The 17,522-nt window shown below is 44.8% G+C and overlaps 1 protein-coding gene across 1 annotated transcript in view; it reads left to right on the top strand.

Annotated features, from left to right (window-relative positions):
- The window catches only part of LOC119399091 (nose resistant to fluoxetine protein 6), a 104,811-nt gene extending 89,190 nt beyond the window's left edge, over positions 1 to 15,621 (top strand). The window contains exons 10-15 of the mRNA XM_037665909.2: positions 5,945 to 6,024; positions 6,816 to 6,938; positions 7,823 to 7,943; positions 8,699 to 8,888; positions 14,061 to 14,203; positions 14,277 to 15,621. Coding sequence (XP_037521837.1) covers positions 5,945 to 6,024; positions 6,816 to 6,938; positions 7,823 to 7,943; positions 8,699 to 8,888; positions 14,061 to 14,203; positions 14,277 to 14,606 — 987 coding nt within the window. The 3' untranslated portion in view covers positions 14,607 to 15,621. The remainder of the gene's footprint in view (positions 1 to 5,944; positions 6,025 to 6,815; positions 6,939 to 7,822; positions 7,944 to 8,698; positions 8,889 to 14,060; positions 14,204 to 14,276) is intronic.
- The last annotated feature ends 1,901 nt before the right edge of the window (positions 15,622 to 17,522 follow it).

A 17,522-nucleotide genomic window follows, 5' to 3' on the forward strand; every position in this document is an offset into this window, starting at 1 on the left:
ACCGATCTCACCAGATGATCTGCGCATGCGCGAGTTTCCGACAGCGGCATTGCCGCCATCTTAGTTGGAGTACTCCGAGCACTGCTGGTGCGGCTGCGTGCTGGAGGTATATTGCCGTTTGGCATGAATCCTCGGCGCAGAAGACATTTGAACGCTGTGTTAAACTGTGTTCGGACCTCTAATGTATGTTATTTTACTTCAGGTTACACTGCATATCCTAGCGTTAAGAAAAAAAAGAACAGTATACAACGCTTACGTGTTGCCAGGTCGTCTCGTCGTGTTGGTGCGCTCGCGTCGCTTCGCTGAATAAGTATTAGTACAAAAAAAAGAAAAAAAAAAACATACGAGAAAGCACGTTCCTGTCGTCATGAGAGCAACAATCTTCGTTAGTGAACGTCAGCACACGAGCGATACAAGTTACAGTGTGCGGAAAATAAGTTGCCCAAACTGCGTAGAGCTCTCCGCGACTACGAAGACGGGAAAAAAACAGACCGATGGGACGAAAAAAGGAATAAAGAAAGCTTTTTGTGCTTCTTTTTTGTTCAAGCAGTACCTTGAATGTTATTCATAGGTTATTAGGATTTGGCCGCAGTGGTGATTGAATCTTATCTAAAATAAATAAAGTTTACGTGCAGACATTATCATGATAGTCGGTTTGCGCAAACGTAAACGCTTACGTACGTACGTAAAGGTTTACGTTTGGGTAGCTAACACTTCACTAAAACTCGAGTTCCGTTAACACGGTAAACGTAATCCGGTAACACGGTAACGTAAAGAATTATACGTACGAGCTAAAAGTCCCTAATGTCACATTTTCAAAGGAATGGGGAAATCCCGGTGGCGAAGTTGGCTGAGATGCCGGCGCGGTCGAGTTTTCGCCGTGCACTCTATATGGCGCGAGCTGTACACAGCATGCAGTTAAGTGCGGCTTGTATCACAGGTCTTGTTCATGCTAGACACTTGGCAGTCGTCACCGCTTTTGATGAGAGGTCGGTTTAGGTATCGCTATATATTTAAGCGATCTCTGTTTTGGCCGGAAACACGTTGTGTATGCTATCTGTCGCCGCTGGCGGCGAGGGGATCGAGCACACGTTGTATGAAGTTTTGCTGTCACTGATCGGCCCATCAGTCGCGCAGAAAGCTTGTTATGACGCAATAGAGCGCTGCTAAATTACCATGCATTATACACACGGAATTTACAAACACGTTGAACAATACGATGAAGGTGCGCGGTAGTTGCCGCTCCGTCCGACTTCGTTGACTATCGCTCACATTCCTGTCGGAGCTTGACGTCCTTTGAAAACACGTAAAATCCGAGTCCTTTTGATTCAGGTTGCTGATGTAGCATCCCAGCACGCAGGACGTGAACCCAATCAGCGCGATTCATGCAAATACGGTCGCCAAAGCTCGTTAATGCAACTCGCCGATGCACCAGCTATATGCAGCTGAACGTACCGAGTACTCCAAGTACCGGATGCACTGCGGCAACGGTGGCGTAGTGCAACTCGCGGTGAGATCTGTCTATTGCCGAGGCGTTATAGAACAAGTTCAAAAAACTCACAGGGTCCCTTATGCATTCAGACGTCTCGAAGCCGAAAGCCGTATTCTTTTTATTCTCAGTCGATGTATTGAAGATAGTCAAAGGGAAGATAGTTATAACTGTAATATTGGTATCTATGATGATATAAATGTCAGGAATGGTCGCCAGTTACCAAGCTATCGGAAGACGAGCGACGTTGACGCTTATTGATGCAGGGATGAAGCCTCGTCGTACCATACAGCCTAAGGTGGGCAATCTTTCTACATGTCAAGACAGGCAAACGCAAAAGTTTCGATCGCGAATAAAGGCGCCAGCAAACGTGCCCACCCGTCTTAGGAGGTTTCCAAGTATTTGTTTCGCGGCTGACATGGTCGTTGACATTACCGTTGTCTTTCGTCAGTAAGATTCGAATCCGGCGAGTGTGGCCTCCAACTCGAACCACGGATGAAATGCGTCAAAACATATCTTCGGCAACAAGAATACAAGCCTTCTTTTTTTTTTTTTAGAAGTGCAGGAGAAGTACAACTGCTGTACCACATCTCCTTGCATTGCCGGTCAACCAAAGCAGCCACATTTCCTATAGGTTGTTGAACTGGCCGGGGTAGCTTCTAAGACGCTGAACACTAGTCACGGTTTCTTTGCCGCGGAGGCCGTATTTCGATGGGGCGACATGTAAAACCCTCGTTCACATTGACTCGTACTTAGAAGCCCTGGTTGTCTAAGTAATTCCGAGGCCCCTCATTACGGCGTTCCCCAGAATCAGATCGTGGTTCTGATGAATAAGAACCTAGGAATAAAATAAAATGATCCAATGAATTACACAGAAATACATCGATAGTGACCGCAAATACAGGTTATTATGCGAGCTATAGCATGGTGAACGAGGGTACACCATACTAACTTGGACAACATCGTATTCATCGGCAATACTGTGTGTAGGCAATGACCGTGTCGCTGTAGTGAGGTTCGGGCGCGCTTCACATGACAGGGCAAGCCCTATTAACAGATTTACGTGCCTTTGCATATTCAATAGGGCCGTCTTGACGCGCAGCACGCTCCAAACACTGTTTTCTTTTCCCAACAAACGCTGATGCATTGTCTTTCACCATGGCGTCGTTGCTTAGTACTTATAGTGCGTTCCACTCTTATTAGCACTTATAATTAAACGGTGCGATCACAATTTCACTGCCAGCAGTGACTTTCGGAGGGATTCAACTACATGTATGCGCACTTTTTGAGACTCAGTACGTTCATTTTTTTAAAAGTTGATTTCAATCCACTGTAAAACGCTTCAGTGGGCCTCACAATATTTCATTAGCTTCAAATGCCTCTTATAACGTACCCACATGCCCGAAAGTGTTTGCTCATAGATTCTCTAAAACGTCCCCCGACTTTATTGGAGGAGCGTATGATGGGACTTCAGTTCTCGCAGTGTTACTGTTTTAATATCTCCGTGGTATGTTCAGCGAGTGTCAATTACTGAGAATAGGATAATTTATTGTGTCTTCCCAAACCATCCTACGTGTGACAAACTTTTTAATTTCTGCTGCCAGGATATATACTCACTCCATGTTAATTCCGCCGAGATCCGATATTTTAGCTCTCTAATCTAATAGCAACTGTTTCAAAAGTCCTAATGGACCTTGGCAATGTGCGTAAAGAAAGCGAAGAAACCATCAAACCGTCACTGAGTTGCATATTCTCCGCCTTGTCTTGACTAACAAAATCAATCAATCAATCAATCAATCAATCAATCAATCAATCAATCAATCAATCAATCAATCAATCAATCAATCAATCAATCAATCAATCAATCAATTCGTAGTGTCATGAAACCTACAGCTACGGAAGAAAGTTCAATGGAAACAAAGCTATACGTCGCCTTTTGAAAAAGATTGCGTAGCTTGCACTAAGTCGCGCAAGGCTTGGACAGCGAAGCTAGACGATTTTGACGTCTAATCTGGTTGCTTGTAGGTTTTTGCTAGGCTTCAGCTAGGTGATACTAGGTTGTTTCTAGGTTGCATCTAGGTTGTTGCTACGCTTTAGCTAGGTGATGCTTGGTTGTTTCTAGGTTGCTTCTACGTTTTTGCTAGGCTTTTGCTAGGTGGTGCTAGGTTGTTTCTAGGTTGCTTCTAGGTTGTTTGTAGGATTTAGCTAGGTGATGCTAGGTTGTTTCCAGGTTACTTCTAGGTTACTTCTAGGTTGTTTCCAGGCTTTAGCTAGACTATGCTAGGTTGTTGCTAGGTAGTTGCTAGGCTTTTAGCTAGGTGATACTAGTTTGCGTCTAGGCATCTGCTAGGCTCTTAGCTATGTTTGTTTTCCAGGTTGCTTCTAGGTGGTCGCTGGGCTTTAGCTTATTGTTGTTAGGTTGTTTCTAGCTTATTGGCTGTTTTATTAGACTTCAGAATCGTCCAGCTTCACTATTTCAAGCCTTGTGCGATTTAGTGCAAGCTTCACCATTTTTTTCCCTCTTTCTCCTTCTTTCTATCGCTTTCTTTCTCTGTTTCTTTCTCTGTTTCCTTCTTTCTCCCTCTTCCTATGTTTTCTATTTCTTTATATCTCTTTCTTACTCTATCTCTCCCAATCACATGTTTCACGTGCTCCACTTCGCCAAGCAGAGTTTTCGTTTAAAGGGGTCATGAAGCACCCCTTGGGCTTGTTGAAAAAACACATCCTTCGGAAAGCGGACACGGCTATGAACTGCTCAGCCAAATACTGCAGTCGTGCGCGCCGCGTAAAGGCTACAAGCGGAACGCGAAGTTCTGTTTTCGCAGGCGCCCTCTTTTCAAACAGAGGCCGGTTCTCACTCTCGTCGGTGGGCAGGGCGTCTACCGATTGACGTCGCGATCTGCATCGCCGCGTCGCAAAAGACATAGCATCCTCATTGGACGATAGCCGACGTTAATCGAGAGCGGCGTTCGGATCAGATGCGCTTCTTGCCACGGGGTGCCGCCACTTGCCGGCGCACTCCTTAGTACACGGTAGCCGCGCTCGCACACGCGAACCACAGCGGGAGAGCGATCGCGTTTCATGAACGCGCGCTGACGTAACTTCTTTCCCCCGTGCCATCCCTCCCCGTGTAGCTTCCAGTCCGCTCGTCGGCGCGAGAAAAGAGAGAAAGCGCTGAGAGCGTGCGCCCAAACCCCGTAACTCCGCTAATTCTTGACGGATTCGAGAAATTTTTGCGACAATCGATTCGGGAGGCAGTAAACTCCGATACTGAGGTCATTAGATCATTACTTGGAAAAGTGATTCATGACCCCTTTAACGCTCGCACCTGCTGTACTCAGTACCGGGGCTTGCCCGATGTCTAAGATGAATGCCCACATGAGGAGTTTTGCACGACGGAGCACAAGTTACCGATAGCTTAAATAGCTTCACTGCAAAGACAATGAAGAGAGCGCGTGCCGGTTCATGATGATGATAGCTTTTTGTACGCATTGTACACACCAAAGTTCTTACGGCCGGCTTAAACAGCTTCGCTATTAAAGGCATCTCATATAGAGTAAAATAATATTGATCAAGTTGGGCACATTGGAAACACAATACGTTTTGCGTAGCAGTCAAGTACCTCTTTGACAAGAACCTATGGTTGATTTACAGCCGAACGGCCTGGGTTATACGCATACCTTAGTATGACCCAACGCTTCTGCTGTAATCGCACACTGAGAAAGATTGTGATGCTGATCAGCTATATACAGCGACGCTGTCGCGTCCCAAGCACTTTCCGCTGCGTCAGCATGGAGTTCAGTGCGACGCCTCACCCCTTGTTTTCTCAGCGCTGAGTTTTGGCAACTCTCGATCTGTGTTGCTGAGCAAACGTTGAGTGTTTGACTTAGCGCCTACTTGCGCAGTTATTTGCAAAGCGCTAGCACTTCACCTGAGACATACAATGTTTTCCTACAATTCCTGGCAGCCTACCAGTAGGCTTTATGCTATGCGGAGGTCTCAAGCGTCCCTTCTTTACTTCGCGCGCACACGTGTCTGTCCGCAATGCACCGTGCTTTCTCGCTTACCTGTTTCTCCTTTTTCGATCTCACGAGCATGAGGTCTTATACTCCCGGACACCTACCGCTTGTATGCTTTCATGTCAACGATACCGACGACCGACGAAGAAATTCTCGTTTCTCGGAATGAGAGTCCCTCCCCTCTGATTCTTGCGAGCGCAGTGAGATATAAGAAGGGAATCACACCCATCCTTACCTACGCCCTAGGCAAGAATTACGTGTGAAAAACAAAACTCTGTCACGTATGCCCGATGAGGACATGGTGAAAATGGCTGTCAGCCTCTTTTTCTTTTTTTTAAAGAAGAAATCTTGCACGTAGCGAGCAACATTTCAATGAGTGCAAGGCGTCACTCCGTGGCTTGTAACGGCTGCTATTTGGCGCCTCCTCTCTTTGCAGTGCATGCTGCATTCGTGGTTCCTGTCGCTGAACATGCAATACTTTGTCATCGGTCTTCCTCTGGCTCTGATGATGTTCAGGTGAGTTCAGAAAGTTCATTCGAGACCCCTCATTCCACGCCGAACCAGCGGTGAACATCATCGCACCTAACGCCAACGGCACTTTTTTGTGTTCATGCTTGAATCACGGAATTTTAGTGGAAAAACTGACGGAAAGAAAGAAAAAAATACGCGAGAGGTTTACTGTGCATGCTGCAGTAACTGTACATATTCATTTCGACGGTGCACCGTGACCGTTTCTTGTTAAGCATTGTTCTTTCCCATGTTCCGTTCCGGTCAGCCCTATTGCTCCGGTGGGGGCTATCTCGGGTCAGCCACTAAGCATGGAGAGGGAACAGAAATGGAATGGAATTGTCGCACAATTCTAGCCGTAGTACATGCTACATTCAGAAAGATAGGCAAGAGCATAAACATCAGGTGATTGCTTTCATGGTGGCTTAGGGGCTGCGACTGAGCGCGAGACAAATAAAATATTCTTTCGCTTATTCTGGGAATAAATCCAATGCCACTCATTGTTGCTTTAAACAGAATTGATTCATAGTACTTGCCAGAGTTTCATAATGAAGCAGTCTGAATCAAGTTACTTCCGCTTGTGTCTCCATTGAAAGAAAACGCAATCAGTGGGAGGAAACCGACAATCTGTAGTATACGTGCCGAAGGTACGCATCGGTCGATGTCTCTTATATCAAGTATTACTTCTGAAGTTTCTCAAGCACTATTCTTTTTGGTCTCGTGACTCACGGTTTTCATTTTTTTTCTTCTGTCCTGCTTGTGCTGTTTTTTCCTCCTTTTTGTAAACCTTGTCTCAACAGGAAACCGAAGGTGACTCTGCTGGTTATCATCTCCCTAACTGTAGCAAGTTGCCTGGTCACTAGTGCGGTGACTTATATGAACGAACTACCTCCTGCCATGCTTATGATGACGGCGCGTTGGAGGTGAGTGAGTTCTTGGTGTTCACTTATGCTCAATAGAATGAGAAATCGACCGAAGAAGTGAAGCAACAAAAGCGCTATCACTCCTTAATGAACAGTTTAGGCGAATGAGTCGAATAACATATTCGTGCTAATCAGGTTGACGACTCGGCGAATAACTGTTCATTATAATATATATCCTCATAATTGAACGGCAGCGCAACCACGCACGGACATTATGAAGTATGAAGTACCACCAACTATAAAGTACGACCATCTAGCCCAAGTTTCAGTCTTCTTATAATATATATCCCCTTCAGGCGCGAAAAATAATGGACTGTCTACAAATGTGTAAAACTCGTGCAGCGTGATTCCAACGCACTCTGTATTATATTGTAAGAAAGAAAAGGAGGCAATATGTTTCTTTTGCGAATTTCAGTAGTTAATCGTAATTAGCATATACTACAAGGGGCCCTGCAAGGCTTTTACAGCATGGTCTGAAAACGCTGCCGATCGGTAGTCGAGGCTCCTGAGAACACGCGAGCCAAACATTAGAGCGCTGCACCCGGCCTGCAATTTACAATTAATTCTCAAAGTCAGCTAGAAATCGTTCCCTCTTCTCTCGACAAAAACAAGTAGCAAGAACACTGTGCCTCAAGAGGTCGATTAGCACAACAACATTGCCACAATAACAAGTTTTCTCGCTACATAGGGTAGCGCAAGAACTTCTGTTATTGTACTAATGTAAGCACCTTTTGTCACGGCCAAGGCCTGCGCTGTGAACAGCGTTGACGATTGGAAGGTGAGGAATAAGCTAATAAAAGCTAGCGCTTTAAATTTCGGGTTTCAATGGATTATTCAGTACCGCTCACTGGGTTACACGCGATGCATTCACATTCTCTGTGCAGCAAGGCGAAGCAGCTACTGAACCTGGTGTACTACCAGCCATTCACGCACTTCGGCCCATTTGCAATTGGTCTTTGCTTCGGCTACACCCTGCCCACGGTCAAGGTGCCTCGTTTCGGAAAGGTACAATAAAATCTCACTTTGATAGCCTAAGTTAGTTATTGCCTAGGTTAATTTAGATCACTTTCTCTGTTTTGCCACTGCACATTTCAACTGCGGCTGCTGGTTTGTGGTGATAGTCGTACGGCATTGCTACTATGGAATGGTGACGTCGCTGGGCACACTACAGGGAAGACTTTTTTTGATGCGACACGGTCTGTTAGACTTGCGTGACGCTGGTAAATAGACTGCAAAGCCGTACGAACATGAACCTTTACGCTTGTGTTATTTCTTGTTTATGCAAATTCTTTCGGACAGAAATTAATTCAGAATAACTCTGGTGGCGAGTTGGTGTTTGCTAAACATGACCGTGGTTGCGCAACAACTCGAAGATGAAAGAAAGGAGTCAGAGGAACGCGTAGCACCTCTCTTTCCTTCACTCCGTTCCTCTGCTTCCTTTCATTTTCGAGTTTTTGCGCTATAAAGGCGATATTTACATGTTAATGCCTTTATTTCCTGTATAACCTTATAGTGTAAAGTAAACGCTCGAGTATGGACACACACGCATCGCAGGCATACATCACTCTTAATCAGGTCCCGCTTAAAGTGCTAGATATAGCCAGGAAACCGGACATTTTTCGTCTGGTTTCCTGGATATAGCCAGCATTTAACCAGGACCCGATTGAGAATGTACGCGCGCACGGAAATGCAGCAGGTAGCACGAACAATGTGTGTTTTGGCCGCGGTGAAGAATGAAGCAATGTTGGCGGCACACGCAGGTTGCCTTGGCTGCCGGCTGGCTGATGGCCATCGTGCTGTGCGGCTCTGCCGTGTTTGTGGCGTATCCGTTCCGGCGAGGCGACACCGCCTTCCATCCGCTGTTGTCAGCCGCGTACGCGGGATGCCACCGCACCCTCTGGACCATAGGCATTGCCTGGGTGACGCTGCTCTGCGCTACACAGCAAGCAGGTACACAGGGCTTTTGCAGCAGCTGGCCTCACAATACCACAAGACATTTCTTTTATGAGAGAGCACTAAACGTTTCCTGTATCGTCGCTGTCAAATGTCCGACTGTCACGTTATAAGTAATCTTTTTAAAAAGACAAAAGCTTATCGACTGAAGCTAGCCCACGGCGATGAGCATATTTTACCTCTCTTCTATTGCATTCCTTCACTTACACATCGTAGAAACAACATAAAGATAACTGTGTTTCGTGTTTCAAACTATATTAGCGCTTTTATTTGATATTTTACCCCAACTCTGCTCCACAAATGAGAAAAGACCATCTTTCCGTATTCAGAAGTAAGCTTCACTGCACAATAAGTGTCACTGTGGAGAAGTGAGATCTCGTGTGTCTGTAAAAATATTCGCCGATACAACCTACCGAGGATTGACGAAAGAAGCAAAAGATATACAAGCTTGCTTACTAGTTAAGTACACCACGAGTTTGGGAAAAATCCCGAAGCGAGAAAATTACGGTAAAGTAACGCGGACACTCGACCAGCAGCCTAGGCCTCTGTATAAAGTTGACTCAGATATTAGTAACATAAACAGACTAGCAGTAAAACTGAGCTGGGACATATGGACGGAGAGGCGAAAGAAAGGAGGATGGCAGAGAAGCGAACTAGAGCAGAAAATTCGGTTTATTACCCTAGGCAGTTAAACGGCGATGAAAGGAGGTAGAAAGATAAGGAAGAGAGTTGCCACCCTTCATACGAATGCCTCGTCGTCTATTTTCCATTAGGGGACACAGCCCAAGATTCAGAGCTATTTCTATCCCTGTCCACTCACCAATGTTGTGCATGACATGATATCTGATCCAGTCGTAACGATCGATAAAGTCTGTAATAAGCCTCCTCAAGCTACTCTACTATAAAATGAAGACGCGTGCTGCTATCACGGGAGCTGAGCTAAAAGCTGCGATCCAGGACTAAGTAAGCCCTCGACCACGTGTTCGACAGCAGAATATGAGACGCAATTTTACACCAGAAATAAATAAATAAATAAATAAATAAATAAATAAATAAATAAATAAATAAATAATGCTGCCAAAGAGCAAGGGTGGCTATACAATAAGTGTCAAAGAGGAACAACTAAACACACAACTTATACATGTGAAAACAGATCCTTCTTTGAAGAAAGTACTGGTGAGGCTATTTAAGGAGCAGGAAACGGTCGCATATTAAATAAAGGAACGAGAAAAAGCTCTCGTACGCAAATGAGAAAGATAAACTGAGAACGCAGTTGTCTTTTTGTATAACAGTCACACTGACCTTATGGAGCTTCCATGATTGCTCAGTAATGTGCCAAGTGGGGCGAGTTGGTGATTGATCATCGTACCGCGTAGGTGAAGCGGCGCGCAGCACTACGTGGAAAGACACAAGAACAGCTGCCGTGTTTTCTTGCGTATTTCCGCTTATTCCTTTGGGCATGTGCGCTGCTTCACCCAGACGGTATAATGATGATTGTTCGAGTATACGACACAAATATAGCAACAAAATATTCCCGTACAAGCTGGTCGAGCATTTATGGTCTACGATGCGCACGAACTTGAAGCAATGCGTGGAGGAAGGCATATTGGCGAGGAGAGCGGGAGGAGAGATGAATACCTCACGCGGTTTTGTTGTTGTAAGTTTTTATGGAATAGGACGAGGGGTGCTTTACTCCCGTGGCGAATGATTGTTAGATGTAACGATCAAAGCCTTACAGAAGTGAGCAGTCATACGCTAAATTGGTTCGAGACTTGTATTTATAATGCAAATAAAGGGACCATAGGGATTATGCAAATTCCAAGTTTGAGCGCGCGAATTTATTAATTCAAAATAGACAGCAGCAAAATACTATGTGCGTCTAAGAGAATTTGTGAGAAGAAGCGTGGCTCCTATAGAGGTGCTGGTAAGAATTTGCTCTTACGAAAATAAGCTCAAGAGAGTAAAAATAGCCCACAGCCACTCTTTAAATTGTAATCCAATTTCAGTTGTTGTTGGACTACATTTTCGAGCAGGAAAAAAAAAACCATGGAGAAAAAAAATCAAGTGCAGTAAATGAAATTAAAAATTTGCAATCTGCCTAATCGCGTTTGACGATGAGCATGCTTAAGAAACTTCTTCTATTGACTAGCGTCCTAAGTTTCTCTGCATTTTTTTCGAGTGCTGGACATTGGTACCATGAAGAAGCTGGAATTTTTGTCTCATCAAAACTTGCAGAAAATGAGGTACGAACTCGTTGCTGTAACCTAGGAAACTGGATTAACTTGGGATTTATATATAAAGTACAACTGTTTTTTTTTTTAACCTACACACACCTTGTTCCGGACGCGACTTTTTGTTCGCAAGTGCTGTTTGTCAGTGCCTTGGGTAACAATATGTACAACATCAGAATTCGCTAAAATTTGACTTCTACAAGAAATTATATCGAAAGAAGCTTTTGCGAAAACGTTCTTTTCCTAGTGTTTCATTGGTTCTTGAAGCATTTCGGATAAATCCACATTTCACGTTTCAACGTCAAATTGACATTCGTCCCTAAAAAATCATAGCAAACCTGTTACTATAGCCGGCTAAGTCAAGTGCTCGGCAGTAATAATATGAGAAGAAGAGGACGACTGATGTCGTGACGTATTTTTGAGAACGCTGAGAAAAAACTGAGAGGTGACGTACACTAGCTGTAAACCTTTTCACACCCATATGGGTGTTTCAATCACTGAAACACCCTTGGTACACCCTTATATCTGACAATTTTTATTCAAAGGGTGTAAATACAACACTAACGCCCTTTGCACACCCTTATTTGAAATAAGGGTGCGTAAAGGGCAAATGTTCGAATATAGCACCCTAAATAACTGCTAGGGTGTGGGGGTGTTTCTTGAAATGTTACACCTATACAGTTTTGTGAAGGTGGTCGTTTTCACATAAAATTAATCAAATCTGTAATTATAACATTCATTATTACGCAACTTTAGACTAAAAAATGTGCTTGGCCAAGTGATAGCTACAATATGATAATGTCTGCGTGCCTTGTGATGCAGCCATGAAATGTAAGGAGTTGAAGAAAAATGACGCATCGCTTGACCCACCAGGGTTGTTCGTAATTCATTCACTATATAAGCGCCACGCTTTCTATTAGGGTATGTGTTAACGGGTCCATATTACGCGGCTGTAGTGACTTGTTCATCTTATGGGTTGTATGCGTATGAGTGAATTCTGTATTGAACTGAGTGAGTGTGTACTATGGGTTGTATAAGTATGAATGAATTGTGTATTGAATTCAGTGAGTGTGTGTACTATGTGTCTCGCATACCAGTTAACGTGCGCTATCAATATAATGTATGTAAATCCTCTGCAACAGCCTTCCGTTGTCGCCGTTTCTCTCTTAATGGAGCGAGGGTCACCCGATTTTTTTAGGAGTGTGAATTATAGCTATAGTTCTTTCCTGGAAGAAGTAGCTATGTCATTTGATTTATAGTGCTTCAGAAGAAAGGGAGGAAAGGAGGCGGGTGTAACCGCTTTATTTATATATTTGAAAGCGACCCGCCACGGTGGACTAGTGGTTATGATGATCGACTGCTGACCCGCAGGTCGCGGGATCAAATCTCGGCCACGGGGGCCGCATTTTCGATGAAAACGAGAATGCTTGAGGCCCGTGTACTTCGATTTAGGTGCACCCCAGGTGGTGGAAATTTCCGGAGCCCTCCACTACGGCGTCTCTCATAATCATATCGTGGTTTTGGGAGGTTAAATCCCTACAATCATTATTATTAAATTATTTTTGGAAGGGTGTTAGGGTGTATGTTTGCTTAAACACCCCATTCCACTTTTGCCATAAGGGTGTAGTTTTCATATTACACCCTTGAAAATAGATGCATAAAGGGTGTAAGTCCGTGAAGTACGCCCATAAGAAGGGTGTAATCCTGCCTGTTACGCCCTTTTCGTGGGGTGTAAGGGTGTGAGTTACAGACACCAAAAAACACCCATATGGCTGTAATATGGTTTACAGTGTAGCTCAGTCTTTTTCTTTTTAAAATGAAGAAAGTCGAGGAATGTAATGGAAGACGACATGTTCTCTTTAAAAGGATACGCGACATATCGGGAGACAATAGTGCAAAGCAACGCGTGAAAATACCGTAATTCGTGGATCTTTGCGTTTTCCTATGACGTCACAGTGACGTCATGGTGACATAACAAATTTTGGCGATCCGTGACGCCATGTTGACGTCATATGGTGACATCATCACGCGATGACGATTCTTAGCATCACTCGTGTTGGCGCCGACGGTTAATTTTCGTGTTTGATTAGACATTTAAGGCTTTGGCCTTAAAAATCTAGGCGCGCCAATGAGGAAACGAACTGCCGCGCGCTCAGCACGCCGAGGGGATTGTTTTCCCGGCACGCGATTCTCTTCTCCACCTTCACGCGGCTTCAACTACGCGGTGCTCGCTCGCTCTCTTTCCTTAGCGGATGCACGCGACTGCGCCGATTATTTGAGTTTTTATGAGTAACGCGCACATCCAAACATTCACAAGCACGTACATATATGAGGGTTCGGGCCCATCCCGAAATAAAATCCTGGCCACGATTCGCCCCTGCCCAGTGGGCAAGAAAATCGGCTTGCGATCGTGAGATCGTACGTTCGAATATCGCCACCGGCAACGCTTTTTCCCTTTCTTTATTTGTTCATTTATTTGGACGTGCTCAGAAGGTTGAGGCTTCGAACCTCGACACGCTTGCTAAGTCGTTCGTTCGATTCGTTGTTCACTATATACCACTATACACCACGCATTTTTTAAAAGGAGTCCTGCGTATTCCTGTGATAAAGGCGCGCTGTTGCGTTACGGACGCATTTTCTGGGCAAGTAACCTAAGAATGCTCACGCGGTAAGAAAAAACAAACGTAACAATATCGACCAACACGAGACAAAAAAGGCACGCCGACTTCATATGCCGAGGAAGCGTGATAGAGTTACCTACTCTAAGGTGGCGCTGTTTCGATTTCTCATACTCAAAAGTTGATAATCGCTGCAACACTGAACTCGTTGTATACTGGCCATGCAGTGCACGCTTCTTGGGCGTGTTCCCGATATTTATTCGCCGTCACTCTGGCTGCATGCATACCGAAGGGACATTTCCAATGGAAACGTGTTGCAGGTCTCGTGGGTGAAATGCTGTCATCTTCCGCCATGACTCCGCTGAGCCGACTGAGCTACTTGGTGTTTCTTCTGCACCCGGTGCCCATCTACGTCCACGTGGCTTCCGTGCGGGAGTCGTTTCAACTGGACCACTACTACATGGTGAGCGCTGCCGCCGTGCGCGGCTGCGTACGCGCGGCAGCAGTCAGTACATGAACTTGGGTTTCACACGCAGTGCACGCTGTATTTTGGCATCTTGGTCACTTCCATTCTAATGGCGTACGTGGCTTACCTGACGGTTGAGGCCCCCTTCACTGCTCTGGAGAGGCTGATGCGGTCGCCTCCGAAGACTGTTTCTGACCGTGTGCAGACGCCGCTGCCCACATTCAACACGGAGCCGCTGCAGCAGCAGCAGCAGCAGCAACAGCAGCAGCAGAACAAGGAGGCTGATGGTTGGAGGTCACCGAAGCTAAGTGCTCCAGCCGCCGCAGCGGCAGCCCTGAACGGAGGAAACTCAACACTGTCGCTGGCCATCGCGAAGACACACGAATCGAGCCACCTTTAAGGCTACTCTTGTGAGGCCTTCCTTGCACGGTGCAGAATAATGTTGCAGCCGCCTCTTTGAGAATGACTGTGCTTGGGAGGTCGAGGAAGCCTCGTAAAGGAAACGTGGTAGTTTGAAGTTTTTGTGAGAGTTTTCTGAATAGGAAAGAGTTTGTGTAGCCAAAGTGACAAGCTGGAATGACTCTAACACCTACCTCCCCTACCTTTAATATGGGCAACTGTAGCAGATTGTGAGTCACAACGTTTGCCATTCTTGTCGATGTGCAAAAAGGAAACTGACCGGGGTAAAGGCCAAAGATATTGGTCGGCAGGAAACGCGAGCGTCAAGAGTATCTACTGCTACGTCGAGATTGTGCGTCCAGTTTTATGAGCCAGAAAGTTATGCCTGCAAATTTCATACTGTGCACTTGTGGGAAAGAAAATGTAAACTAACCGAACGGCCGGCCTCATAGAAAAACGCTATTCACGTGCGAAAGTGTCCACTCTATAAACTCTACTTTTTTGCTCAAAAGAATGAAATCAACGTTCAGTCAGACCATCGCATAAAAGCTTCTCCCTTCTTTTCTTCATTACACTAGCAATATTTCTAACGCGTGTAGGCGGTGCTAAAAGTTTTGGTACGAAGCCAGGGATGGGAAGTTTGTGATGGATACTCCTGCAGTTTTTGTTCTTTTTTTGCACTAGGGCAATCGCAAAGAGTGCATAAGGGGTTGGGGGCACATGGAACGCGTTGGACCTGTCCCTCACTCATAAGGTCATGTCATAGAACTAGCTAACCGATCGTTAAAGGGACACTAAAGGCAAATAACAGTTTAGACTACATAGAGGGATCAATACTTAACCGCTTAAGACGACAGCATTTTCAAGGACAGCGCCAAGTGATCGTGCTAAGAAGGTAATTGTAAGATAAAAATTATGCTGTGAGGTACGAAATGCGACTCAAGCGGTACATTTTCGTTTTGACCCGATGGCGCAGCCCGTACTCTGTCGATTCTGTCACTAATCTGCTTATACAATATATATATATATATATATATATATATATATATATATATATATATATATATATATATTGCAACACATTGTAAGACAAAAAGATGCGCATTTTCACCGGCGGACTGAATTTTCGGAAAGAGATAAGATAATAGCTGATAACTTCTGCTGTAGCTCTCCCACTTGCAATGGTTCTTCAACCTTAAGTTCGTTTTTAGCGTCTTTGCTAACGTCTTAGTTATTATTTCACTAAGTCCATATTGACCACGGTATTGTGTGCATACATCCTTTGAACGCAGAGAGCTTAAAATGCTGGCTGTATGCACTTAACGGAAGCTATTAACCGGAAGATAAACTAGAGATTTTATATTTGTTACCCAAAGAAGACCGAAAAACAAACCGAGGTATCAATACAATGGACAGGACTTGCCTCCATACTGCCTGGTTTTGGCCTGCTGCCTTCGTATAAAAACGTGGCACAGCTTCAGGACACGGCTGTACAGGGTATTACGTAGTACAAGTCCGGCCGTGTCAAGCCGCAGTTTAGAAGCTGTGTTTTAACTGACGGTATCCAGCATTCCTTGTTGCACCCTATCGACATTTTTGTTTTTGTTGGTATATTGTTTTTGTTTGTATGCCTTGATCGTTCCAAGCAAAAAAAAAAAAATGTTATGGAATCAACAGGGTATGTCTCTCACAGGACGCTTCCGTCTGAACATTTTGTGTGCCTTTTTTGTATTGTACGTATATTGCATCATATCATTACTTGCATTACAGAAGGGAGAAAAAAAAATCAAAAATAAAGTGTACATAACGATCGTGTTTTTTTTTTCTCAAATTTTATGAAATGCGACGAATGCTCCCATGACATTCAATTCTTCACATTCAGTGACAGCCATACGATCTACGCTGAAGGACTGGGAGGTGGCAGTCAGGAAATTTGAATGTCTATGAGGTAGGTGTTTCAAGATTGTCTGCTTCTGACAATAAATAGCCTGCGGGCAAAGCAGTTGTGAACGATCTCTTGCGTACTGCAGCGAGGGCAATCACACAGAAAGTGTTTAAGGATCAATTTGCAAATGCAGTCGTCAACGTTGCGTTGTCGGCCATACCGATGCGAAAAACAAATTACTTTCCAAAGGCTACTGCTAGATGCGACGCTGCTCGTTCAGTTCTTGAAGACGGCACACAGGAACGGATGCCGTCGTCACGCAGAGACATAGCTAGAAAACATTGTGTGCTAACACGATATGTGACATTCACTATATGGAATGCCCCAATTTTTTTCTAAACAAGTGACTGCACCACGTAGACGCCCTGGTCTGTCTCCGATTTTCAGCTGTACTTTTCGTCTACGAGGGGCTTCCATGGTTTTTCGAGAAAAGGCTGGTAAGTAGACCAATGAACGACAAGAATGGTCATCGTCGGCGCAAGGCACTGTTAACCTTCTCCGTGGGTAAAAAAAAGTTTACCGTAGATTGCCACTGGGCATACAACTGCGCCATTGTTCAGATTGGTGCTTCGTCATTTGTGTGAGGTTTTGTACCGAATGCCGACTCTGAGAGTAGAGTCGTCTGTGCATGCAATTCGGAGAATCCAACAGGCAATATACTAGCAGACGAGGATGGCGTTATGAGCTTCGGCAAGCAACTGCTGTTTAGACGATGGATGTGTCCAGTCTGACAGCCAGCAGCGGTTGCAGCAAATGAAATGAGTTGAGAGCCCGACGAAAACACTTAAGTGCGTAGTATTTTTTTTTTTGCAGTAACCATGTTCACATAAGGCCGATCATTAGATCGAGACGGAAACTCAATTTAAATTAATGAAATTCTGCGCCATCGCCTACCAATACCAAGATGTCTCACACCACAGTGCCATTTACAGTAAAATTATTTTGACCAAGACACGCTTTCCAGGTGGACCT

Source organism: Rhipicephalus sanguineus, chromosome 1 (genome assembly GCF_013339695.2).
Source record: "Rhipicephalus sanguineus isolate Rsan-2018 chromosome 1, BIME_Rsan_1.4, whole genome shotgun sequence".
In the NCBI taxonomy this organism is placed as follows: domain Eukaryota; kingdom Metazoa; phylum Arthropoda; class Arachnida; order Ixodida; family Ixodidae; genus Rhipicephalus; species Rhipicephalus sanguineus.